Here is a 27,283-nt window from a genome sequence, read left to right on the forward strand (position 1 = left end):
TAAGTGAAATAATCGTTAAAATTACTTGTGTCATTCACAAAGTAGATGTCCTAACCAACTTGCCAAAACTATAGTTTGTTAACAAGACATTTGAGGAGTGGTTGAAAAACAAGTTTTAATGACTCCAACCTAAGTGTATGTAAACTTTCGACTTCAACTGTATGTATATATTGTATTCTAGTCATGGCTCATCCTATTTAACTGATTTGTTTATGTTTGGGAACTACGTTTGTATAGTTTGTTTTATTGCTAGGTTTTACTGTACTATTGGAGCTAGAAACACAAGCATTTCACTGTACCTACAAAAATATCTGCAAATCTGTGTATACGCAACCAATAAACTTGATTTAATTTTATTTAGCAGAGTGGTTAAGGTTAGGTTTAAAATCAGATTTTAAGAAAATAAATTGTAGAAATAGGCAGGGTTTAGCCATAATTATGACTTTGTGGCTTTGGTAACCAGTGATGACAACTCAGCAGGGACATTTCTAACCCTGTTACTCACACTCCATAGTCAAGGCCATAGGCAAGGCTATAATCCAATATGAATGTCCAATACACATAATAGACTGACAATGGAGGTGATTTCCCAAAGTCAAAGTCTTTCAATAAGAGCTATGATGCTAATATTTGTGTAAACTCTACAGAAATGTAATCTGTGGATGTCACTGAGTTGGCTGATACCCCATTTCATGGGTGCCCACTCCATACAATAGATAAGGCTGTACAGTGCATACCGGTATGTACTATATGCCCCCAGTGCAATTATCCAGTCTAATCAAATCAAATGTTAATTGTCACATGCACCGAATACAACAGGTGTAGACTAATGTGTACATGTACAGTAGGTAGGGGAAAAGTGACAAGGCAATCAGGATAGATAAACAGAGTAGCAGCAACGTTTGTGAAGAGTACGAGAGAGTGTCTATGTGAGAGTGTGTATGTGGCATCAATATGCATGTGTGTGTCAATGAAAATAGTCAGGGTAGCGATTTGATTAAATGTTCAGCAGTCTTATGGCTTGGGGGTAAAAGCTGTTCAGGAACCTTTTGGTCCTACTCCGGTACCGCTTGCTGTGCGGTAGCAGAAAGAACAGTGTATAACTTGGGTGGCTAGAGTCTGTGACAATTTTTATACATCCATTTCAAATGTTTTGTTTGACTGTTTATTGGCAAAGTAATGTATTATTGCATTCATTAATTTGTAAGTTATGTAACAACATTCCAAACTTGTTTAGCATTATATCTTCCAAATAGGGCATTATTTCCACTATTTGTATCAGTTTCAATGGCGGACTGTTAATTTGAAGGCGAACCGACGATTCCTCTATTGTGGCTGTCTTCACACAACTGGAACAGCAATTTCTTCATTCCCAACTGGTAGCTACCTCGAGTGATCCAGCTAGCTAACGAACGCTTCACATTGAGAGTTCTGGGTTGATGTTCCATATTTACTTTCCTACTAGTAGAACCCCCGCTTGTTAAAATTCGAAGAATAATATAGATTATTTTAATTCTACTGCACAAAACAAGTGCAAAGTTAATAGTTACTTGTAAGCTAATTTGCTAGCATTGCTAGTTAGGAAAGCTAACGTTACGGTATTTTGTTTTCTGAGATTTGGCTAAAAGGGCGGGTATTCTTTTTGTTTTTACCATCCCAGCCCCCAACAGCTTGTTATTGCTCATTCGAAGACTGTAGTAAATCGTAGCTAGCGTGCTCGTTAGCTTGATAATATCGTGCGTATTCAGCCAGGAAGCCAATTCAAGGCCTTGCTTACCACAAGTCTTTGCATCGTCGTGCAGTGAGAGCTGACAGGTGAGTAGCGCCCATTGCTTAGTAACGGAGCCAGCTCGCTTACTCGTTGTTGCTAACTGTCGTCCGGTAGCTGCCTAGAACTATAACAATATCGTATAACTAGCTATACGATAGCAAGGTATACATTTAAGTTTACTGAAGCGGCTGTCAAACTAATTTAGCAAGTTAGCCAACTAACGCGGTTTGCTTGTTGTGCGTTGTTTTTAGCAAATACATAGCTAGCTAACGTTAGCTAGTAAACTCCCCACGTTATAATCTTGCTACTTTTAGCTACGTAACGTTAACTACACGAATATGGAAGTGGCTGCGTTTGCTAACGTTAACTACTTAGCTCGTGAATTGATTGGTAACTAGTCAGCTAACTAGCTCAGTATTCACTATTCGACAGGTAACGTTGGCACAGATAGCTAGTTGCTAAATGTTTCGTGACTTTGTTCGTCAGCAAATCAATGTGCCACCGCAGTGACGTCCGAGTTAGGTAGCTACAGACGTTGCTATCTAACTACCAGCTAGGTTACTTGCTATGAATGGCCTTGTCTGGAGCGTCAGGTGCACATAATAATTGGTGTCTAGCCTTTAGAATAGCCAGCAGGCCCTACTTGCTTGCTTACAGCAGCACTAGGGTCAGACAACATTCCTTTGTATATTAAGACTCTGCAGAACTAGATATGGCTCGAAAAACGTACCTCAATCCAGGGTTGAGAAATACGTTGTACTCCGAATTGCCCCATTATCCCAACTGTTACACCAAGAAGATTCAACGATTGCTAAACAACTAGCAGTCGTTCAATCTTCTCGATTTAATAGTTGGGATACTGGGGCAGTTCAGGGTACAATGCATTTCGCATCCCTGGATTGAGGTATGTTTTGAGCTATTTCTCGAGCCGGCTCCAGTGTCTTAATATACAAAGGATTCCTGTCGGACCCTAGTGCAGCTGTAAGCAAGCGGGTAGGATCTGCTGGCTCGCCTTTGGAATAGTCTCCATCAACAATTGCTGTTGTAAAAGGGGTCTATAAATACATTTGATTGATTTAAGGTGAATCATGCTGGAGGTCACCATTTTTCACTGAATGCTGATGATACTCTGCTTTTTCCAGCAGTTTGGGTTAACTTTGTAGTTGAACGGGCTTTACATAGCATTACTTATAGTATTTTACTAGCCAGAATCACTGTAAATGGCAGTCACATGCCACCATGATTCTAGCCTTCTCTCAGATCTGTTTGGGCTCTTGCCACAATTCCATAGGTAGCTAGTTAGCAAAAGAGCTTTGACTAGCTAGCTTAATCTGGTAGCTAGGTTAACCATAGTCCTGTCCTCACAAATAAAAAAACACACACAATGGAAATCCTCCTTGCAGGCTTTACCTCATCGCATGGTCTCTGCCGAACTTGTCAGCTGGAGACTGAAGTAACAGGCCTGCTCTGTATCTTACTATAGTATCCACAGTAATTTTCCTGAAATGTGCCAAGAATATCTCAATTAAAAATGATAATGCATAGTGCAAACAAGTTGGGTAGTACCAATGATGGAAATAGTAAAATTGTCTGTTTGTCAAGTTGTCTGAGGTAGGGACTATTCAATAGGAACTTGTCAACTGTTGACAGCCATTGGTGGGCTATAACAAACCTATCATGTAATTTAATCACTGATGGCTTGTATTGCAGTCAACACTTGTAGTGAACAGTTGTTGGAACTCTGCTTAAATTACCATTTTTGTGGAGACCAGAACTTTGCTTGCATACTGTACAACAGCACAGTCCTCAAGTGACAATGCAAATCAGCAAAATTGAATGTTTGCAAAATTTCCAAAAATACTTTTAGATATTTGGCGTAATTCTGGGGTGTCCAACCCTGTTCCCGGAGAGCTACCTTCCTGTATGTTTTTGCTCCAACAACCCCAGTTGTAACTAACATGGTTCAGTTTATCAACCAGCTAATTATTACAATCAGGTGTGCTAGATTAGGGTTGAAGTGAACCTACAGGATGGGAGCTCTCCAGGAACAGGGCTAGATTACGCCAGGGCCTTCCATCTTCCGTTTCTCAAAGAATAAGCAGAAATGCACGAATAGACAATTACATACAGGGTTAACACTTAAATGATAACAAGTTATGCCCATATGTCAAATAGGTCCATGACACAATATTAAACATGACAGTTAAAGATTAGTGTGGGAACCTTGTAACTGTTGGCCATGATCTCTGAATTAGTTGTGCAAGAAATGAGCACAATTGTTGACTTGTTGAAACAATTGCTTTGATAACTGTAGTTAGTTTTGCCTTGCTTGATGGAAAAGCATCTGTTTAATTCTTTACAATGGTCTGTTAAGCCCAGCTCACACTGTCTGTGGTAATGAGTATGTAGATCAAAGGTCGTGAGCTTTACAGCCATGCCATTATTTTTCTGCTTTGTTTGTGAACACAACGAGAGCTCATGTTACACAGGCATTCGATTGTTGGGGGATTATCACTTCTTTACAAATTGGACCTACTGGATAGAAAAGGGACATTTCCAATGGTGTTCATACTTATAGATTGCATGTATGTTTTGTTGACACATTACTAATGAAATATTTATTTGCACTTCCATGGTGAGCTACAGCATTGGTTGGCTGCAGTGTTTTCTCTGTGCATATTCACAAGGAATCAAATGTGACGAAATGGATGCACCTACCTGAATTTGTCCAATATGAAACACTTGGTTTCGTTTTCCGTTGCAAAACGTTCCGCTATGGGGTGCACTAATGAATACAACCCTGGTAAACTTATTTGTTTCTCTATCCGCAGCTTACTTGGTGACAAAGAGACTTCTCCCTGAGGAGCCAAGAAGTAGACGGCTCATGACTTCTGACCAGGATACAAAAGTTGTAGCTGAACCACAGGTGCAGCAAGTACAAGAAGCAAAAGAGAGCTCTCATCTGGTAGGTACTAAATACTAGGCTACTAGAAATTCCGCCAATGTGGAGAACACGGACGGAATCCATACATTTAAAACGGATTTGAACAATATTCAAAATGTAGGGAATCAACTAAATGTAACAAATGTATTAATTTGCACACGTTTATCATGGCATTAACAGGATGCATCAGTGATTCGTATTGGTTTGGCTAACTTTACCATCACATGTGCGCTGCAAAAACACTGCTAAACAACAGCCTCTTGCTAGGTGCACAGTATAATTAAAGGGCAACTGCACTCAAATCAACATTTCTCAATTTTCGCCAAACTCAAAGGTGGTTTAAACATTGTTGAGGACTTAGAACATTCAATGTTGTTTTTCTATTAAAGTGAGGTTTTCTCAGGTTCCCTCTCAAAATCAAATGGAGAAACTGAATTTCGGGGAAATCTAAACGAAACCAGGCAAAAAACACATGCCTTTTTAACTAAAACTATACTTCTCGATCATCTAAACCAGTGTTTTCTCATCGTATGCTTTACAAAAGTAGGGGAAACCTCTCTTCTCTGAACTGGTTTGGTAAACATAGCTTACCTCCCCACTGATGTAGCCTAATTCTATTTTAAAAAGATGTTGGTTGCTCTCCTGTGTAATTGGCTATATTCTCCCACTTAATGCATGTTTTATCGCTGCAAGAGTTGATTTCATGTTTTCTGACACTTAGTGAGTTCCTTAGGCCTATTTGTAATTGTGTTTATAACCCAATTGTTTGACTCATTGTAGCTTCATGGACTCCAACTTTTCCTCAATTTCAAGCGCCGACTTTTCCTCAATGCGAACTGCTGTTGCTGTTTGGCGCCGAGGTCATTTATATAATAATACTTTGGTGGGTGCTTATATTTGTCCTAGTTCACACATGTACAGGTGTGTTTTAATACACATGTGAATTGGAAGTGTTTTATTTTTTGCGTGTCCCAACTCCCCCTGAGATGCCCCCGTAGAATGTGGTCACAGCCAGGGTCTGTCATTATCAACGTCGACCCTCAAGCAATTATGGTTACGTGCCTTGCTCAACACATCGTCTGTTTTTTCTCTCAACTTGTTGGCTAGCAGCTTTTCACTTACTGGCCCAACACTCTAACCGCTAGGCTACCTGCTGCTGCTTTCATCACTAAGTGTATTTAAAAAAATTAAGTATACAGTATTTATAGGAACAGACATTCTTTAGTTGGCATTTTAACACCTCAGTCATAGTTCTGCTGCAAACTTTCATGTCTTTTCTGCTTCCAAGATACTCCTGTACTGGTATCCCTACACACTCCTCACTTCTTTCACACAATGGAGATGTGTGTGTCTCTGGGGTCACATCCCAAATGGCAACCCATTTCCTACATAGGTTGCCATTTGTGTAGCCTACCTGCGTCCACACGCTTCTTAACAAAATGTAGCCTACAGCATGCAAAGACGACATGCTCTTCATCTAATAAAACATACAAGCCTTATGACAAATCCATTGAGCGAGACTGCCAGCCACATAGCTGCACCATGCAAGGAGAGCACAGCACTCATGAGGAGTCCTCATTTTAACACGAGTGCTGTGCTCTCCTTGCATGGTGCAGCTATGTGGCTGGCAGTCTTGCTCAATAGATTTGTCATATGGCTTGTATGTTTTATTAGATGAAGAGCGTGTTGTCTTTGCATGCTGTAGGCTACATTTAGTTAAGAAGCGTGTGGACGCAGGTAGGCTACACATATTGAAATTCCCCTTGTTCGTCAATTTCTTGAGATGGAAAGAATGTTAAGTTGAATAGCCTAAATGAGGGCCAAAAGGAACGCTTATTCTCCCAAATTAGGAAATGGAAAGACACTGTCTTTTTCCAGTTTCATTTAGGCTAAACACATTGCATACGTTTGGAAACAAGATTGGTTTCAGGAAAAAGTCCCCAATGGATTCTTGAGGTATGCCGTTTTCACGTCTCAATCCAGGGACTTTTGTTGTTAAGGTAATTATTTATGCCTCCCGCCACTCGCCTTATTAAAGAATGACCTTTACCTCCATGTGTTCCTTGTTAACATGTAGTGTGTGATGTTAAGCATCTTATTCTATGCTGCTCTGCTCAGCGCTACTGTGCCATATGCTGTGGCATATGAACATTCATGAATAGCACATATGACCTATTTAAAGCTATGTGTTGGCCATATTTTATCCAAATGTGAAAGCTGTTACATTAATGACTCCAATGCTGCTGCCACTCAATGGAATCTGCCTGTCGTTGGTTCTAGTATAGTACTAGTTAGTGCTCTATGTCAGGTTGGAGATAATTGTTTTCAGGATCTGGTTGTCCAAGAGACGTCCATTTAGTTGTAACCTAGGCTATATGCCAGAACCTGTAGGCTTGTGAGGATGCACAAGTATAACATTTCCTGTGGACACAGCATCCCCCCCCCCAGGTCGTTTGAATCCGGGGTGCTCAGCACATTACCAGTCCACTGTCTGTCTGCCCTGGGTCTGGAGCTCAACGTGGCAGACCCAGACGGACCAGTCCAAATTGTGTGTTTTGTTTAGTATCCCTTTCAGGGACTTTTAACCTATCCCTGTGTACAAATGAACACTTCCCTGGCTGTCTGACTGACTAAAGGAGCAATGAAAACATGCTGTGCACTCGATGACAATGTCCCCCGACCCCAATGTCTATAGTTCATAATGAATAACAGCTTCCCAAAAATAACATTTCCAATCAGGCTACTGGGGAAAGGTGAATCACTCCCCTCAGTGAGGGATGGAAGCACCAAGGCATTTTATTGGGAAAGGTCAAGCGGACCTGAAATGCTTTGGACATGGTAGTCAGTTATGTCAGGCCAGTTTCTATAGCAGCCAGGTCAGATGTGGGAGTGGGAGGGTATTACATTATTGCATGACTGGATTATAGGCTCTTTGTTTCTCCTGCCTTGGTCTCAGTGTGGCTCTCTGGTTTTGATGTAGCGTTTTGTCTTGGTGTGTGTTGTAAGCTTGACCAGACAGCCCATTGAGTTTGTAGCCTAATGCAGTGTTTTAAAAGTTTTTTTTATTTTTATAAATAGACCCGGGCAAATAGACAGAAGCTCCCAGTGAAAAGCAAAGGGCCTTGTTGCTGTTCCATCAATGTATTATATCACTCTGAAGAAAGCTGGATTTACTTTGTCTCCCCTTTGGATACTCAGCCTCTTGAATTTCCCACAGCAGAGAATCATAACTATCCAAGTTTTCCATTAAGGCTTTTTGTACCAACGATGTCATGTTAATGCAGAATTCTGCATTTTTCTCGCAGAAAAAATCTAATTGTTATTTCTGCTCTGGTTCAGTCACAGTTAGTTCCAAATCATGAATGTAAAAGGACTAATGTTCTCTTTCAGTTGCACTTCTCCACTCAATGACAAATATTTGCTATCATCAGAAATCAGATTCCCTCATACACAAACGACATTGGATCGGCAGACAGCGCTCTGACTGATCTCTGTTAGCAAGTTAAAATGCAAGATGAACTTGAAGCAACACATGAGGAAATGTAGCTAGCATAGTTCTTTCTATGATACACAACATTAGGAAATGTAGCTAGCTTTGTTCTTTCTATGATACAAAACATTAGGAAATGTAGCTAGCTTTATTCTTTCTATGATAAACATGCAAAATGGCCAAGCTTTTTAATTATAAGCTAATTGTGTGGCTGCTAGCCAAACAGTGTTGCACTTTTGTCATCAGATTAAAAACGAAGCAATTTTTTTATTATATTTGCTTTCAAGAAAATGTATAGTGTCACGACCCTGACCACTATTGACCGCAAACCACCACTTTCAATATACAACTCAGGTGAAATGGTTTAAAATGCACATTTTTGGATGGTCTGCATTTTGAAAATGCTGATTTCTAAAAGCTAGTGTGACCCCTGACACTTGTATGTAGGTTATGGATATTGGTGTGTTACTTAAACGCAGGTTCATCTGACACCTAAAGGCCTATTGGGTGTGGATTGCAAAAGGAGAAGCCTAGTGTACACACTGGATAATCAATTTCTCAGGCAGCTTCTGTTTTTGGCTCAGGTGGATTTAACAATAACCCACCTTAGCCATCAGTATGTCTGTTCGTTGGTGACGTGGGTTTGATGTTTTGATGGAGAGAGCATGACTCAGAGGGTAGCCGCAGCAGTGATGAAACCAAAGCGCCATTAAATGGGAATGAGTGACAGCGACGAATCAGCGGCTGCCACGTCGGACACCTCGGCAGCAGTGTGTCTCATTTTTTAAATTTTCTCTCTCCCCCGACAACCTGTCGCTCCTCGTGACCCAGAGGCAGTTTGACAGCACAGATGGACCACAGAAGCAGCCACAGCCTCAGAAGCATCAAAGAGCAGTGTAGACTAAGGGAGGCAGAAGCCCGAGGAGGGCATGCTGAATACGCTGTGCGATGCCTGGGAATCAGAAACCTCTGGAAATAACCAGGGGATAATAGACTCTTGGTTGGTGTGCTCGGAAAGCTCTGGGAATATCCAAGAGGTGATACAGGTAGTCTGTGTTGTGCTTGGCTCTGAATGTGATTGAGGTGCCATATGGACTGTCACTGTGTGCAGCAGGTGCGATGACTGTGAGCCCGGAGTGTGCAGGGCATGATTGGATGCGCTCCTGGACTCTTTTCTTACTGTAGGCAGCGGAGAGTAACTGTTACAGACATGCCGCTTTGCCTCAGGACTCTAGTATGGCTTTTACCAAAGCCCTTCGCTACAGCCGTGTAGCTTGTGAGTCTTGTGAGTGGAATTGGCAGAACAATTACTTATCTCTTGTGAGTATGTCCAGACTTCTCTTTGCCCAAAGCAGTGGTGCTCAATCTGTCATTTTTGCAGTCTTAAGTATGTTGTCTTGATATCTCTTATGCCAGATATCTATCATTGTTGATTTTACTTAATGCATTTATCATAAACTCCGGTTTCTCAATGATGTAGCTATGGCTATATAAAACAGTTTGTTCTTTGTCAACCTTTTTCTGACAACATTTTGTGTATATTTTCCTTGATTTCTTCTGTGGAACTGACAGGGAAACATTTAGGTTACACTAGCATTTTCTCACTGAGTCTGTTGCCTCAACTCAAAGACTAGGCCAACTCAAAGACATTTAGGCTATTCAACTTCTGGGATAACTAGTAATCCCAGAAGGGATGGTCTGCTTGCTGTGTGACAAGATGAAGTAGCCTATATCATCAATCATTGTCTGCATGCATAGTAGTTTCTTCATACTGGCTATCAGCTTTGCTGTACTGAGATGAACACACATTTGTGGTCACTGGCCATTGCTATTGGTATTTGTATGATCACACCACAAATCAAAACCAGCTTTATTTATACTGCTCACTTCAGAATTGGTATGCAATGTGCTTTACAGGAATAAACAAACAAACAATGAAAATAAAAGCAGAAATATTTACTTCACACAAACATAAGATAAACATAAGAGTGACAAACTGAATGACTAAAAAGCACCCTAAGGAAAAGCAAATCTAAAATATGTGTTTTAAGATATCTTTTAAATATGTCCTCAGTTTCAGCCTCCATCGGGTTCTCTGGCAGGCTATTCCAAAGGCTGGGGGCATAATCACTAAAGAATGCCTCTTGGTCCTAGGCTTTGGGATAGTTAAAAGGCCAGTGCCAGAGGACCTGAGGGACCTACTGGGTGTATATAACTTAAAAGCATGTCTGACATGTATTGAGGTGTACAATCGTGGATTGATTTTAAAAACCAATAGAAGAATCTTAAAATCTATTCTAAAGCTCACAGTGCAGAGACCTTAAAACCGGTGTAATGTGTGCTCTCCATCTGGTCTTGGTCAGTATCCGTGCTGCAGCATTCTGTATGTTTTGCAGTTGACCATTGGCTTTCTTGGGTAGACCAGAGACAGGAGAGCATTACAGTAGTCATGCCTGCTTGTAATAAAAGCATGGAAGAGTCTCTCTGTATCAGCCTGAGAGAGAAACGGCCGCACCTTTGCAATGTTCCTCAGGTGGTAAAAAAAGCTTTTTTGGTCACGTTCAAAGTGTGTGATTCAAAATTGAGTTCAGAATCTAAAATAACACCTAGTTTTTTTTTTTTTTTACCTGTTGTCTTTATTGCCCATGAATTAAAAAGGGCGACTAGATTCGCTCTGTGCTTTGGCTCCAACAATAAGTACCTCTGTCTTGCCTTGATTTAGCTGGAGAAAGTCGTGAGCATCCAAGTATTTAAATCACTAATACAGCTGAAATCCTCTGACACAAATGTGAAGTTGTGTATCTTCTGCGTAGCAGTGAAAATCAATGCCATGCTTTCTGATACCGCCGCCAAGGGGTAACATTATAGATAGATGGATATATGAACAGTACGTAAGGTTGAATGGCAGAGCCTTAAAAATAACGACTATTGTCAAATTCCTGGAGAGTACCTTCTCATTATTCCTTGATTTAGCCTATATTCTGCTATACTGATAGTATTCTTATACATCTGTACTCCTGTTATTGTTTGTTGAGTACCCCTCCTTTCTTTTGTCTGCTGAAGTCTGGAGGCCTACCTGAACTCATGTATATAATACTCTCCTATCTTGTCTCCTGCCACAGGAATCTGCCAAGTTTTCTGACCTGAACCCCAATGCAAAAGCATGGGCCAATCACATGCTTAACCTGGACACCGCCACTGCGACTGGGACTGCGAACACACCTGCTCTCCAGCCATGGAAGGATGGCTGCGATAGCAGCTCGGCTGACCCTGGGCCAGAAGGTCAGCCATTTTAAGTACTGGCTGGAGATAGCCACGGTAACAAAGGGGTCGTGTCCCAAATGGCACCCTACTCCCTACATAGTGCCCTACTATTGACCAGAGTCCTGGTCAAAAGTAGTGCACTATGTAGGGATTTGGAGTGCCATTTGGTGCGCAACCCCTGTCATCATGGCTCAGCCATGGGTTGAATCATTTATACTCAATTTAGTTAGAGGGAGAGCTATAAATATTACCAACCCATCCTTCCTTCTAACACATAATTAAGCAGAATCATTTTATGTGCAGACGTTAAGATTAGCCAAGTTTAGCCGTCGTGGCAGTTAACAAGGGACTGGTGGGGACATGAAGGTGATCAATTAGGACCAGTTTTATTCAGATTGACACATCTACATTTTACTCCTAGCTCATTATGTGAAGTTATTTGTGGTGATTAAAGTAGTCACATATTCATGGTATCCATTTTAACATCTAGATACTTACCTCACTTTCCCCTTGTATAGATCAATGTATTACTAGTACTACATAACATGTAGGCCTATTGTTTCTTCAACTTAAGCCATCGCGGTATTACTAGCTAGTGTTAACGGCTTTCTTGGTTGTCCCTTTAAGTCTGTCCAGACTATGAAGCCAGTGAAGACTGTAGCTTGTGTTAACTGCTTGGATGGTTGTTTCCTGTTTTACTCTGTCCAGGCTATGAAGCCAGCAAAGACAAAGTGTTTGAGGAGCCCCTGTTGGCCGACCCAGATGAGCCTCCACCGGTGATGATGGCAGAGCCAGCCCCCATGGCCGCAACAGTCACCCTGGAGGGCTCCGACCCTGCTGCATACCCAGAGTCTGGCCAGGAGGCAACTCACACAGGTGGGATCCTCATCCACTGGAGTGGAGACCATTCACTTGAGTTGAGCAAAGCGTCTATGAAAGTGATACACAATTATATAAATGGTATTCTCATTGCACTGCAACATTGTGTTTTAGAATATTAGAAATGAATGCATCAATGAGTTTGTTTTAACTTAAACAACCTGTACCTAAAGGGGACTGTGTGTAATATAATGAATGGTCTAATGTCGTTAGAGTGCACTATATAGGGAATAGGGTGCCATTTGGGACAAGGCCTGTGAGTTGAATGAAATGAAGGGTCTCGGCATGAAAGTGAATGTTGTGTTGTCTGTTCCCCCGATGAGCAGACCGTGAGCTCCAGCAGGAGAGCCGTCAGGAGGACCTCTGGGAACACCTGAAGAAGACCCTGGAGTTCTGTCTGTCCCGGTGAGTAACAGTCAATACTACACACTGATTGTGTCACAAATTACACCCTATTCCCTATATAATTCACAACTTTCTACAATTGACCAGTCGTACTCTGGTCAATTGGCCCTGGGGAAAAGGTAGTGCACTATATAGGGAATAGGGTGCCATTTGGGACATAGACATTGCCTATTATAATACAGCCAATAATGCACTGGGCACACTGTGCTGCAGAAACCATATAATCTACAGCCGTGCAGCACAGAGGCACAGCTCTGCCATTACAGAATACAGAACCCGCCTGACCAAACTTTAATTGGCTCTTAGGGGAGGTAGCTAGGGAGTAATGTACACCACTACTGTTCCATTTATTATGCTGTTCCCCATACAGTATGTGTCGATGCTGGGCCATAGTTTTTGTTGATAGTAATCAAGTGCTGCCCATGCTAGAATACAGCCAGTGAAATATGTCACTGTGATGATGCACAATGGCCGCATACTCATTAGTTCTCTTTGGCCCTTTGTGGGAGGCGTGTTCTAAATGAAAGCTTTATTTCATGCTGTCAAGAATTCCCTGGTGGGTGCTGTGGGGAGGGAGGAGTGACTTAGGCTACAGGGAGTGACTTACCGTTTTCTCTGGTCTCTTTTCACTTACAGGGAGAACCTGGCCAGCGACATGTACCTTATCTCTCAGATGGATAGTGACCAGTATGTGCCAATCGTGACGGTAGCTAACCTGGACCACGTCAAGAAACTCAGCACGGACGTGGAGTTAATCGTTGATATCCTACGATGTAAGTGACACCCTTCTATTTGAAACTTTTTCTGATTAACTTGATACTAACAGCAATTTTTGTTATTGAGACTAAAGAGACATTGCTGGGAATAGATGTTTCATTTGGATTGGTTTCATATGGATTTCAGTTGTATTAGTTAACCTTCTTTCTACAACACCAATTCCTAGCAACATTTGTTACATGGCAATAAAGTTTTCAGATTTTGATTATAAATTCACTGGACTTGAATATTGCCCTGCCCCTGTAGCTCTGCCGTTGGTCCAGGTAGATGAGAAGGGGGAGAAGGTGAGACCCAACCAGAACCGCTGCATTGTCATCCTCAGAGAGGTCCCTGAGAGCACTCCTGTAGAGGTATGTTCACTGGCTAGCTGCCGTTTGAGTCCCAAATGGTACCTTATTTCCTATGTAGTGCACTACTTTAGACCAGAACACTAAGGGTTGTGCACCACATAGGAAACAGGGTGTCATTTGGGACATTCTGTCTGGACCATTTTAAAAGAAAACAATGACTTACCTTCGACTGACTGTATCCGGTATGGCAGACAGTGGAAAGAAATCAGTAAAGTTTCAGCAAGACTAGGTCATTTTCGTACAAGCTCTTATGTGACTAGGCTATATGTGTGTTTTAACCAGGGCATTGTAGGTCATTTCCTGTTGAGTGCACAGCACACTACCTGAGGTGTAATCATTACTCCAAACGAAAGCTTTCTATTGGGCAGATTCAGGTAGGTCCCTCCATTTGCTGAACCTGTCCAATCGAAACAGTAGTTTTCGTTTTGCAGCTGTTTGTAATAATGATTACAACCCTGAGTCGTTTTCCTGGAATCATAAGTCATACTGGTGTATATGTCTGTCAATTTATTTCTTTACTCATCTTCCATCTTGCGATGTTGACACCCTGTTAAATATGTTATGAGCTGTGTTCGAGTACCCATACTACATACTTAATGAGTATATACTATTAGTTAATTTTAGTACACTGTAAACTAACAGTATCCTTTCAGTTGAGCATACTAGCTCTTCGCCTGTCTACCGGAAGTTGATGCTGTTGCTATGCGACTTCTAACTAGCTAGTTAGCATAACAAATTACTAGTAAGACATTTTACGACTTCGGGTGTGTTTTTTAAATTCAATCTGGAGTGCCAAAGTGCGCTCGTAAATTCAGAGCGCTGTCAGTTTATAATTCAGAGTGTTTCCCTCTCGGGGGGCACATTGGACGTTACAACTAGAGGTTGACCGATTATGATTTTGTCTTTACCGATATCGATTATTGGAGGACACAAAAGTCTCTACCGATTTAATAGGCCCATTTAAAATATATATATATATATATATATATATATATGAATAAAAAAATATTTTTTTAAATTATATTGATTTTTTTATTGATTATTATTTTTTTAAACTATTTTTTATTATTTGTAATAATAAAAATAATACTGAATGAACAATTAACCCTTTTATTTTAACTTAATATAACACACAAATAACATCTATTTAGTCTCAAATAGATAATAAAAAATGTTCAATTTGGTTTAAATAATGCAAGAGCAGTGTTGGAGAAGAAGGTAAAAGTGCAATATGTGCCATGTAAAAATGCTAACGTTTAAGTTCCTTGCTCAGAACATATGAAAGCTGGTGGTTCAATATTCCCAGTTAAGAAGTTTTAGGTTGTAGTTATTATAGGAATTCTGACGCGTCGACTATTTCTCTCACTACCATTTGTATTTCATATGCCTTTGACTATTGGATGTTCTTATAGGCACTTTAGTATTGCCAGCTTAATCTCGGGAGTTGATAGGCTTGAAGTCATCAAGCATTGCTAAGAGCTGCTCACAAACGCAGTAAAGAATGAATGAATGAATGCTTATGAGCCTGCTGCTGCCTACCATCGCTCAGTCATTCTGCTCTATCAAATCATAGACTTAATTATAATATAATAAACTCAGAAATATGAGCCGTAGGTCATTAATATGGTCAAATCTGGAAACTATCATTTCGAAAACAAAACGTTTATTCTTTCAGGGAAATACAGAACCATTCCTTATTTTATCGAACTGGTGGCAACCCTAAGTCTAAATATTGCTGTTACATTGCACAACCTTCAATGTTATGTCATAATTTTAAATTCTGGCAAATTAATTACGGTCTTTGTTAGGAAGAAACACAGTTCGCAACAAGCCAGGCTGCCCAAACTGGTTGCATATACCCTGACTCTGCTTGTACTGAATGTAAGAGAAGGGACACAATTTCCCTAGTTAATATTGCCTGCTAACATGCATTTATTTTAATGAAATATGCAGGTTTAAAAAATATATACTTCTGTGTATTAATTTTAAGGAAGGCATTAATGTTTATGGTTGGGTACATTTGTGCAACGAATGGGCTTTTTTCCCCCCTTGCTAATGCGATTTTGTTAAATAATTTGGCGACGTTGAAGTAAGCTGTGATTCGATGATAAATTAACGGGCACGGCATTGATTATATGCAACGCAAGCTAGTTAAGCTAGTAATATCATCAACCATGTGCTGTTAACTAGTGATTATGTGAAGATTGATTGTTTTTTTTATAAGATAAGTTTAATGCTAGCTAGCAACTTACCTTGGCTTCTTTTGACGCTGCGCTTGTGTAACAGGTGGTCAGCCTGCCACGCAGTTTCCTTGTGGTTTGCAATGTAATCGGTGTCCAAAAATACCAATTATGAAAACTTGAAATCTGCCCTGATTAATCGGTCGACCTCTACTTACAACGGCACCCAAGCTAACGTTGACTTGCTTGCTAGCTACTTCCAGACACAAATGAGACCACTCTGACCATTTTACTTGCCCTAGCAGAGCTGGTTAACCAGAACGTTGGTGACTTAACTATGCTCCTGGCAACTATTTAATTATGCTTTTTTTGCCGACGTTTACTGACACCGGCCATATTCAACAGGTGTTGAGCGCTCGAAAATGCATTATTCTGCTCTCTGGTACACTTGGACGAGAGTGCTCTGAAATCGGAGTAGATAGCCAGAGCGAATTTACGAATGCACCCGAATGTCCATTGAGAACGACTATACAATTTAGCTAAGCTAAGAATAATGGGAATAATCATGTCAATAAATGTTGGGTAGTTAGCCTATAGTTAATATACTGGCTAGTTTGATGTATAAGTAGCCAACTAACGTTAGGTAACTAGCTAACAACATACTGGTACATACTGCTGTAATGATATGTTATGTGGTTCGTAAGCGTGTAACTAACAAATTGCCAGCCAACATAACGTGCAAGGTAACTTATTTGAAAGTCATTATTTTGCTCAACATTTAACATTAACATTAACATTTGTCATAATTAGTTAAAGCAATGAATTTGTATCCACTCTCGTTGTACTTCGGCTGCATATTTTCCGCCAATTTCTTCAAATCTGAAAATGATGTGAAGCTACGCCCATTTCCTGAATTGCATTATGGTCCCTAAAGTACGGAAATAGTGTCCTCTGCTTGTGTACTTCATATTTTGGCGAATTTAGTTCGACATCCGGGAACTTTTGGCATACTAACTTTATCCATACTATGACAAATAAGCATACTATATACTCAATTCACGTCACAAATGGTACAGTTAGTATGAGTATTCTAACACAATGACACATTGTTTATAGGTTAGAGGTTTCAGCTATTGTGCAAGTGGGTGGTTATCAAAATTAATGCAGTGTGACAAATTAAAGGGTGATGTTTTTAGCTGTTTAGAATTCCCGAAAATTTTAATGGTGTTATTTCAGTCTGAACTGTACTCCCATTGGGGAATATTGACAATATTTGACATTGATAGGGCCAATTTTTTTTGTTTGTTGGATACAGATACATACAAGAGGGAGTGTGTTGAAAAAGCAGTGTGCCAGATTTGAACCAATGCTCGAGCAATGTGCTCCAAAGGCAGTGGCTTAGACCGCCCTAAGCTTTTCAATTGAAACCAGGAACTTGCTCACATTTCCTGTGGCGTTTTGGCATTACTAAAGGGATAGATCAGGATTTTGACAATGAAGTCCTTTATCTGCTACTCCAGAGGCAGATTAACTCGAGGATAACATTTTTGTATGTTTCTGTGTCCAGTATGAAAGAAGTTAGTTTCGCCAGCCAATGCTAACTAGCTTAGCATATGCTAGCTGTACCCGAAGACTTAAATCCCGAACTATCCCTTTTTAAACTTGACATTTGCTCTTGTTTTGCAGGAGGTCGAGGCTCTTTTTAAAGGAAAGAACTTACCTAAATTCATAAATTCTGAGTTTGCCTACAACGACAACTGGTTCATCACCTTTGAATCAGAAGCAGATGCACAACAGGTAAGGAACATTCTGGAATGTCGCTCCATTGCATGATCATAGCTCTTGATTTTGTACTTTTCCCCTGCACGTCATAGCATGTTTTAGGATTGTAGGGTTGGTCTATGTTTGGTTTACAACCGCTAGTTGTGGCCATACCGGGTTTTATACTGGCCTTGAGCTTATGTCCTTCTCAGCGGGTATACAAACTGAAGACATATGTTCTGCTGTTTCTGAAGTGTTCATTTAACCTTTTTTTTCTAGGCATATCAGTATCTTCGTGAAGAAGTGAAAACCTTCCAAGGGAAACCTATTAAGGTAAGCTAATTCATGTTTTTTTTGTGTTAATTAAGGTTAACTTCACCCATTTACTGTACTTTCTGGAGTATGGGGCTTCAGAACCTTTTTCTGTCTACATAACAGCAACTAATGCTTTCCCCCAAACGACTTCCAGTGGATGATAACAACAATTCAATCTACAGTGTTTGTTTGGGTTCATTTAGAGTTGACGTGAAATAATACCCTGGAGAAATGTGGCTAATTTATTCAAATCTCTGTGCACCGCTTTGAAAAATGCCTACTTTGAATATTTGTTTTTGAGGAAAAATCAATTTTCTAAGGAACTCTAAATTCTAAACCCCAATCAGGCACGGATAAAGGCGAAGGCAATTGCTATCAACACTTTTATGCCAAAGAATGGCTACCGCCCGGTGGAGGTAAACCCATATGCTCAACAGCAGCAGCAGCAGCAACAACAACAACAACAGCGTTACACCTCGTACTACATTCCTCCAGTGTACAGCCCTCAGCAACAGTTCCCCCTCTACAGCCTTATCACTCCACAGGCCTGGTCAGCCACCCACAGCTTCATAGACCCTTCACTGGTGAGGACAACAGTCATGCACACACATACAATACAGACTAGGGTTGCAGAATCCCCAAAATTCTGATTGGGAAATTAATGGATTTTATGCCTTTTCTCTCCTGATTCTGGGAATCTTCCCACCGGTGTTTCTGGAAAACCTGGGAATTTTAGATACAAATTAAAAATGTTTGAGAAATTACCAGGATTTTTCAAACCTACCACCCACAAACCTACAAGACATCAAATCATAGATTTCATAACTTCACTGTATGATATGCTACTAGAACTCCTATAAAAGTAATTGATTTAGTGTTTCCTTCTATATTCAACAGGTTACATCATTTCACAACACCCAATTCATCAATGGATTTACAACATCCCATAGTTTTAAACCAGCGACGTCTCCTCTTGCTGGTGTTAGGCACTACTCTCCCAGGAATAGGTGGGTACACTGACATTCCATCTAATGTACACGATACTACCAAGAATGTCCACATGACTGTGCTTGTATTATAGAAATAGAATGGGGATACCTGTTCTACTCATTCAAGTCAATAATTCCATAATGTGTGCTCATTCCAATTCTATGGAATGATGTAGGATCTTTAAACATTATTGATCAGTGTTTCTTGTGGAATTTTTCAGGAATCACACTCACAATAAACCTCACCTGAGGCCCACAATACCCAACGCAGATCAGCGTGGCACAGGGCTCCTGGACAACCCCACCATCTTCAACTTCCCCACAGAGCGCATCCTGAACGGGGTGCCCCGGGGTTCCCCCCAGACGACGCGGCTCCTGAGCCAGAACAGAACCAGGTTACCCCCCTCCACCATGACCTACCCTAGGAGGGACATCGGTACGGGTCGGGTGGAGCCCGTCAGCACCGACTACTCACTGGGCATGGGCCGTGGAAGGTAAGTGATCATCCACTATCTGCATGAGCTTCACCACCATAGACATCCATAGGCTGTGTCCCAAATGGTACTATATTTGTTATTTAGTGCACCACTTTTGACCAATGCCCATGGGATCTGGTAAAAAGTAGTGCGCTGAATATGGTGCTATTTGGGACGCATTATAATTTTACGAGAGATGTTTTGGAATTGAAATCTAAGGCTAAATTGTGCTTCAAATAGATAAAAAAAATGTCAGTGAATCTTTCAAATGTTCTCTCTCTTAAAGGACAAATATTTATGGTTCTAGGAAAAAGAGGGATGACAACAAGTTTACAGTAAGTACATATTTTTTTAATATCTCTCCTCTTAAACTAGTGTTTGACTTTGAGAAAGATCCATCAGTACTGATGCTGAAGGCTGTGACCTCTCCTGACTGAATGTTTGTATTGCAGGGATTTTGTAGGTGTGGTTGCCATGCTGGCTTTAGCACCCTGGCCTACATACTGCGCTCCTTTTGACCCGCCATATAGGCTCTGGTAAAAAGTAGTGCTGTATGAAGGGAGTAGGGTGCAGAGGTTGTTTTCTCTGACTCACTGCATTGTGCCGACTCCGGTGTTGCTTAGGGAGTGGCAACCCTGTCTGACGTTGTTTGATGCTGTTTTGTTGTATAGAGAGTGGCCACCCAGTCACCCCCTCCTCAGAAGCCCCCATCCCCCAGCTTTGAGCTGGGGCTCTCCAGCTTCCCCCCCCTGCCTGGGGCCGCAGGCCACCTCAAGACCCCTGACAACATCTTTGAAAACAGACTGGCCAGCATGGTAATAGGAGCCACAAAGGTCAGGGTCAGTATTTACCACCACAAGCTGTCATCTCCAGGCCACCGTACCCAGTGCGTCCCAAATGGCACTTTATTCCCTATGTAGTGCCCTACTTTTGACCAGGACCCATAGACTTCTGGCCAGGGAATATGGTGCCATCTGGGATGCAGCCAAGCTCTCATCTCCAAGCCAACATAGTGAATCACTTAGCTCAACATTTCAGCTTTGCTGTCAGTAGGTACCTGATGTGTTTTTTTTCTCACCCCGTTCCAGAATGTAAGTGTTGATGCCAGCGGTGCAGGCGCCCTCCTCCCCTCAGGAGGACCCAAGGAGCCACTGAGGACTTTCACGTCTCCACAGCCCCCGAGCCTCCTGCCCGCTGCTCCCCCAGCCCTGACACTAGCACCAGCCTCGGGCCCTGCCCCTATCCCCACTCCCTCCCAACCCGCAGAGTGAGTATATGACACGTGTGTTTCAACCCCCCCCCACACACACACACACACGTTCTATTTAGAAAAACACAACATATTTTGTTTTTCATATCATACAGTATCTTTTCTCTCACACTTGTCTCTATTTCCTCATCAAACACGATAGATACAGTAGCTTGGTGTAGAAAAAAATGAACAGAACTGACTTAACAGCATTTCATGCCCTACTCGTCTTTGTGAATGAATTGTGAGATACTGTGTGTGTTTCAGGGAAGTGAACGTTCCGGAGGCGAAGCAGAAGGAGAACCGGGTCTCTGTGGAGCTGGTCACTGACACCCTGTACACCGCTAGCAAATCTGTTCAAGTCAATGGGGCTGCTACAGTAAGTGCTGGTTCACCAAAGCATTTAAACAACCAGGTGCAATTATTGATATTAGCTGATCTACATCTTTTGATAGGTATAGATGCTAACTTGTGGTTGGTAAGGACCGTGTTTCTTATTTTAATGCATGTCAAACCAGGGTGCGTAGTCAATGTCCTATGAAATTAATCATCTACAATCTAGCTTTTTTTTGTGTGTTCAGGAACTGCGAAAGCCCTCTTACGCTGAGATCTGCCAGAGGATTAAAGACCACGCTCCGACACTACAGGCCCCTAAAGAGGCCAAGCCAGCCAGCAGCGCTGCCTCCGCAGGAGAGGAAAGGAAGTGCCCTGACGCAGCTCCAGGGGACAGGGGCGAGCCCAAGGACCCCCGAGAGACATACCCAGGCTCCTCCAAGCCTGCTAACCCAGGCAGACCCCGAGAGGTCCGGAGACCAACCGGCCGGTGGCCCTCACCACCTCCCCACCACCCAGGGAAGGGTCCCAGCAGCAAAGATCTCAACACCCCCCCAAAGTACCTGCAGTAACCCCCAACTGCAATAAAGTAAATTTCAAAACAAATGTGTGAGGAAAAAAATCTGGAAAAAGTCAGGGCTATTGAAATACAACCTATCCCAAAATCATCAGTCAGTCACAGCATAGAGAGGATGTGTTTCTGGATCAGGGCTTACTGACAATAGCACCTCAGTGTGCATGTAGAGAACCGTTCATCTTTACTTATTTATTGTTTGGGAGGTTTATTTCATTTGGATTTTTTTTGCATTATTTTGTGTCAATCAGTCAAATGAACTCTTGTTCAGATTAGTGGGATAAATGCATATGTCCAAACTGCCTTCCAAGATAATATTGTGAGAGTAGGTAGACTGGAAGCCACCCAGTGAGTGAATGAAAGGAAGTGGATGAGTAACGGAATAGCGGTTTAGATCTTGTTAGTTGTGGGGGGTGTTTCTGTATGTTGTATGCAGTCCTAAGATGTAATGTGATTCCATTGCAGGATGAGATGATCAGTCAGTCATGAGATTGGCGTCCCAAATGACACCCTATTCCCTGAGTAGCGTACTACTCTCGGTCAAAAGTAGTGCACGACATACGGAATAAGGCGCCGTGTGGGATGCAGCCATAATTGTTTTTACATATTTACATTCATATGCAAGGTCAACTAGTCTAGTGTCATTTTAGACTTCACTGAAATCCACAGAAGACCTACGTTCTGAGGGATTTCTGAGATTCTTTTTGCCAACACGGAACTCTTTGTCATTGTAACACCAGCATATGAGGAGAATACATTTATTTGCATACTGGTTTTGATTGTTGGTATAAGTACCTCTAGTTGTTGCGTGCTGGTGGTTTTAAGAGCGCCAAAGTCTTTATCTGGTATTTCTTGTGGTAAACAATAAAATGTAGTTTTCTGCTATCCCATTCACAGGAGTCTGTTTCCTAGCCGTATAAAGCACATTGCTAGTTAGGCCTCTTAGAGAGAGGTACTATCAGTGTCAGTAGAAATCTACATGTATTTTCATCTCAGAAAAAAAAAGCATAAATTCATCACGTGGTGGCTATTGGTGACTCTACTCCTTCTAAATTTAGCTGTGAAACGAGCATGTCAAAGACTAGTTCAGCGGGCACATGTTGGCAGTGGAGGTGGCTAGGCTACTATAAGGAGTAGGCAGTATGGTTTTGGCAGGGTGCAGTGACTTCATTATTTTAGATAGCTATGGTGCTAGAGGATGAACCTGGAACGTGTTACTTCAATGAATCTGGTACTGTGCTTAGAAAATAATACTTGATTCATGTCGTCAACTAAACTTTGCACTATTTGTTTTGATTCTGGACATACAGAAGCAAAAAGGGAACATGTGAATCTAGTTTCATATTCTCTGAAATGTAAAGAGGAATATTGAAACTGCTGATAGTCACATTATAAGCCCTTTAAAATATCAGTTATACAACAAATGTAGTTTTCTCCTTCTTGGATTTCAACTTTTCTTTCCATTTGACTTGCGCATTTATTATTAAATGTTGTGGCAGTGTAATCAGTTTCAGAAGATCTAAATGTTGACTAATTCGATTAACTTCTACATGGAGAAATTCACACGAGTTAAACTGTTTACTGCCATGTAAATGCCTACTAGACATACTTCCGTGCAGGATAAAAATAACTTCAGTCTTTAGTTATTTTCTTTTGTGCTCACTTTCATTGATTTAAACCTGTGGAGTTCCACTAACAATGGCTTATTTTTGCAGTGGTGTTTTATTTGATTTTGTTTTCCATTTTAGGTAGTGAATTATGAAACCACTGGTACGTGGTGTTTATTTTTATAAAGCGGTTTGTTTATTCAGTATTACAGTAGCAAATTGTAATGTGGATTTACACCTTAGATCAAAGGTTCCCAAACTATGTCCTGTCCCCCCCGGATGCACGTTTTTGTTTTTGCCCTAGGACTACACAGCTTATCCAAATAACCAACTCATCAAGCTTTGATTTATTTAAATCAGCTATGTAGTGCTAGGGCAAAAAACTAAATGTGGACCCAGGAGGGGACCCAGGACTGAGTTTAGGAAATCCTGGTGTCTCCAAAACATTTACAATTAAGTAGAATTGGTTGAAAGGAAGAAGTGGGGTTTTTCCTTCACTACAAATGTTAGATAAAGGTAAAAGATGAGGCAGCCCTTTTAGAATGAATGTATAGCTTTAGTCATTGGGTGACACTCAGACAATATGAGTAGTAAACTGCACCCTGTGAGCAGGCAGAGTATGACCTTTGACCTGTTTTGGATGCTGTAAAGTCCTTTCAGTTTGGACAAATGTTTGGCAGAGCAGGCAGCATTGTTGGGCTGTTCCAACACCTTCCCCTCCATACAGTAGAAATGCCCAGTTTATTTTTAGCATGGTTTTCTTCTGGAGATTTCACCTGGCTCTCCATACAACAACCATATAGCTTCCAAATTCCCCTCAGTGCTTTGTATAAATCTCTAAGTAGAAAAAAAGTGGAACCTGTGTGCTTCTTTAGTGTCTCATTGACGTCTTCCTGCAACAAGGAGCTACCCTGGAGTACTCTGCTTAGAAAAGAGGACTTAATTCGGAGAGAGGAGACATTGCCTGTATTGATAGTCATTGTTGCTTTTGATTTGCATGCCGTTTGGTTTGCAAACACATTATTTGGGGAGTTTGATTCTGAAGGACTGAGATGCACTTATGGGCGGTCTTAAATGGCAGATGTATTATAATTTTTTGTCGTTTTTTTCCTGAGATGGTATAAAAGACATGTTGTACCGCATCTGCTTATTTAGAAACCAGTGCTGTTTATTCCATGAGATATCATTAAAGTTTCTTTTCAAGAAAAAAATATATACAATTTTATATATTTTCAAATGTATAATTTCCATCCGGTGTTTAAAAACTTGAATTTTATTTAAACTTGAAAATGACTTTGCCTTAACTTTTATACGAGACAACGTAGAGTTAGTTTATTTTTTTTCAAACCCCGACATGTTACTAAGGGAGACGCATGGAAATATTTAGTCATACCTAACGTCAGGAGTCTTACTTGGTCTTAAAGTACAAATCTAGCAGCATTTTGGTTTTGGAAAATTGATCTCGACTCTCTTTTGATTAACTTTGTTCCTTGTTTTTATTTTCTGTTTGTTTTGGGGGGGAAATATAAATCCTGTAAATGCAAAATAGTCAATACTGTATCAAATATGTTCTTTGAACTGTGTGCTTTGCTTGTACAGTTGTAAATAATCAGAAAATATAAAGAGGTACCTTAAAATGATTTAAAAAAACATATTGATCTTGTTGAACTATTAATGTCGCTTTTGAGCTGGATGTAGGATATCTAAATGTTTGAATTTCTTTAAAAAAAAAAATGTTCTGATGTGAAGAATTGCGTCTGCCTCACTTTGCAATGTGGGCAGGTTGTCTGATTGTAACTTTTTAAATGTCATTCCATTTCCATGTGTTTTCTCAACAAACAGGTGTTTGTTTCTGTTGTTTAGCCCCTTCACTGTGCACAATGAGAAAAGGGGAGAACCTACCTGTTGTACAAATACACATCTTCAAATGATAGTACAAAGTCCATACTCTGTCCTGTGACAGACAGCTTATATCAATCTGATGTGTGATTTGGCCCATAAAACAGTTCTTTATGAATCACAGTAAAGCACATTTGAAGCACAGGAACATCAAATCTTTCACACACAACCAATGTCAATTCCTCAGCAGCATACGGTATAATTTGATTGGCGCAAATTGATTAAGCATGGTTGATATTCTGTAATTTTGTTTTTATTTGAGTTTTTCATGAAAATGTACATCAACGGAACTTTCGTAGCCCCCAGAAGTAATAACTGTACTTATTTTTTTTTGGTAGGCTTTACCAGTGTTTAGACTCAATCATAATAGTGTAGATATTTTTTACACTTCTCATTTTCTTGCAGAAATTATTTCTGGCACACTGTGTAACATACTGTGCATTGTCTTTTTGTATCATTTGATCACACATGTGGACTGTGTTTAATGTGGCAAAAAAACTGTGCCATTTAATTTGTTTCAGCCTGGCAGTTTGTTTGACTTGTACATAATATTTAAGCGCCTGCCATTTATATTTTTGATATTTGTTGTTACTCATGGGAAGTGTAGCTGGTCCAGAATTATAAAACTGGGAATTAAAATCTGATACCACTGACATTAGACAAAGTACTCATAGCAACCTGCATCTGACCGGGCTTATGAAGTCGAGGCATGATTGTCTGTAAATTTAAGCTGGTCTATGCTAGTAGGCCTATCTAATGCAAAATGCTAATGCTGTTGTCTTTGCAGATTGGGTATGGATATGTTATCAGGCTGGGCACTGTGGGTGTGTGTGAGCGTGAAGTGTACCACCTGGGGTCAGCAGAAGTATAAAACACAAATGCAAAGTTGACTGACGGTCAAGTTAACCCAAGGTTCATTCGCCAGCTAGGTGTGCAGCATGATGAGAAAATGATTTTTCATTCAAGTTATTGGTTCATCTCTCCAGAAGATGATGGCACTGCTTACAGTACGAAAGACTGACTGAACTTGTGTTGAACTTTTTCTTCTTTCTTTTGCTCGCACTACTAAAGCCCTGTTGTAATGTTCGGGCTGTTCTCCTTGTGTTACTGTACACAGACAAAGTCTCTCATATCAGGCCGTCTCGTTCTCCTTGCCCAGTTCGCTTCGATCTGCTTTGTCTCACCAGTTTGACAGTGCCATGTATTTTTTTGCAACTGCTACAGCTGGTTGTAAGTTGACCTTGCTTCTAAAGTGATGTGACAATGCACCAACTGACTGGAATGAGACACAGCCATTGTCTCACTATCAACTCACTGTGGTCAATTAACTCATTTTTACCCATACCATGTTACGCTAACAGCAGTGGACAATCGCTGACTTTATGGGAGAGAAGAACCTATGAACATAAGTTGTTCATGGAGGTATCTTTGAGTGCTTTTGATTTCTTACCTATTCTTCCATTAAGACTGGAATCAAGCGTACATGTCAACTATTGATAATTTAAGTTACTCTTGTGTCATGTTAAGCTGTCTAATTTGGAGGGAAAAAATGTAGCTTATTGAAAAATAAAGATTTAGGCACTGTTATTGAGTTGTGTGTGTGTGTGTGTCCCATAATCTGGGATGTCTGGGGGCTGATCAAGAAAAAATATAAAATTGTATTTATCACATGTGCCAAACACAACAGGTGTATGTAGACCTTACAGTGAAATACTTACAAGCCCTTAACCATCAATGCAGTTTTTAGAAAAAGAAGTGTTAAAGTATTTACTCAAACTGAAGTATAAAAATAAATTAAAGTGCAACGAAATAACAGCAGCGAAGCTATATACGGGGGGTACCGGTACAGAGTCAATGTGTGGGGGGGGGCAAAGGTTAGTCGAGGTAATATGTAGGTAAAGTGACTGCGTAGTTAACGAGTAGTAAAAATGGGGGTGGAGAGGGTCAATGCAAATAGTATGGGTATCATTTTGATTAGCTGATCAGGAGTCTTATGGTTAGGGGGTAAGCTGTTAAGAAG

General features: G+C 40.8%; 1 protein-coding gene across 3 annotated transcripts; it reads left to right on the plus strand.

The window, feature by feature from the left end:
• The first annotated feature begins 1,348 nt into the window (after positions 1-1,348).
• LOC115114358 (la-related protein 4B-like) lies at positions 1,349-26,850 on the plus strand. 3 transcript variants are annotated; one of them, XM_029642525.2, is made up of 17 exons: positions 1,349-1,815; positions 4,603-4,736; positions 11,328-11,487; positions 12,178-12,345; positions 12,675-12,753; positions 13,390-13,526; positions 13,777-13,880; positions 17,747-17,857; positions 18,101-18,154; positions 18,484-18,720; positions 19,034-19,143; positions 19,347-19,619; positions 19,888-19,936; positions 20,273-20,440; positions 20,690-20,868; positions 21,118-21,229; positions 21,432-26,850. In XM_029642525.2, exons 2-17 carry the CDS (start codon positions 4,656-4,658, stop codon positions 21,753-21,755), a joined length of 2,346 nt encoding a protein of 781 aa, XP_029498385.1. In that variant the 5' UTR covers positions 1,349-1,815; positions 4,603-4,655; the 3' UTR covers positions 21,756-26,850. The 3 variants fall into 3 exon arrangements, with proteins under 3 accessions (XP_029498385.1, XP_029498386.1, XP_029498387.1); XM_029642526.2 differs by having other exon boundaries at positions 20,273-20,434; XM_029642527.2 differs by having other exon boundaries at positions 19,909-19,936.
• The last annotated feature ends 433 nt before the right edge of the window (positions 26,851-27,283 follow it).

This window comes from Oncorhynchus nerka, linkage group LG9b (genome assembly GCF_034236695.1).
Source record: "Oncorhynchus nerka isolate Pitt River linkage group LG9b, Oner_Uvic_2.0, whole genome shotgun sequence".
Lineage (NCBI taxonomy): Eukaryota > Metazoa > Chordata > Actinopteri > Salmoniformes > Salmonidae > Oncorhynchus > Oncorhynchus nerka.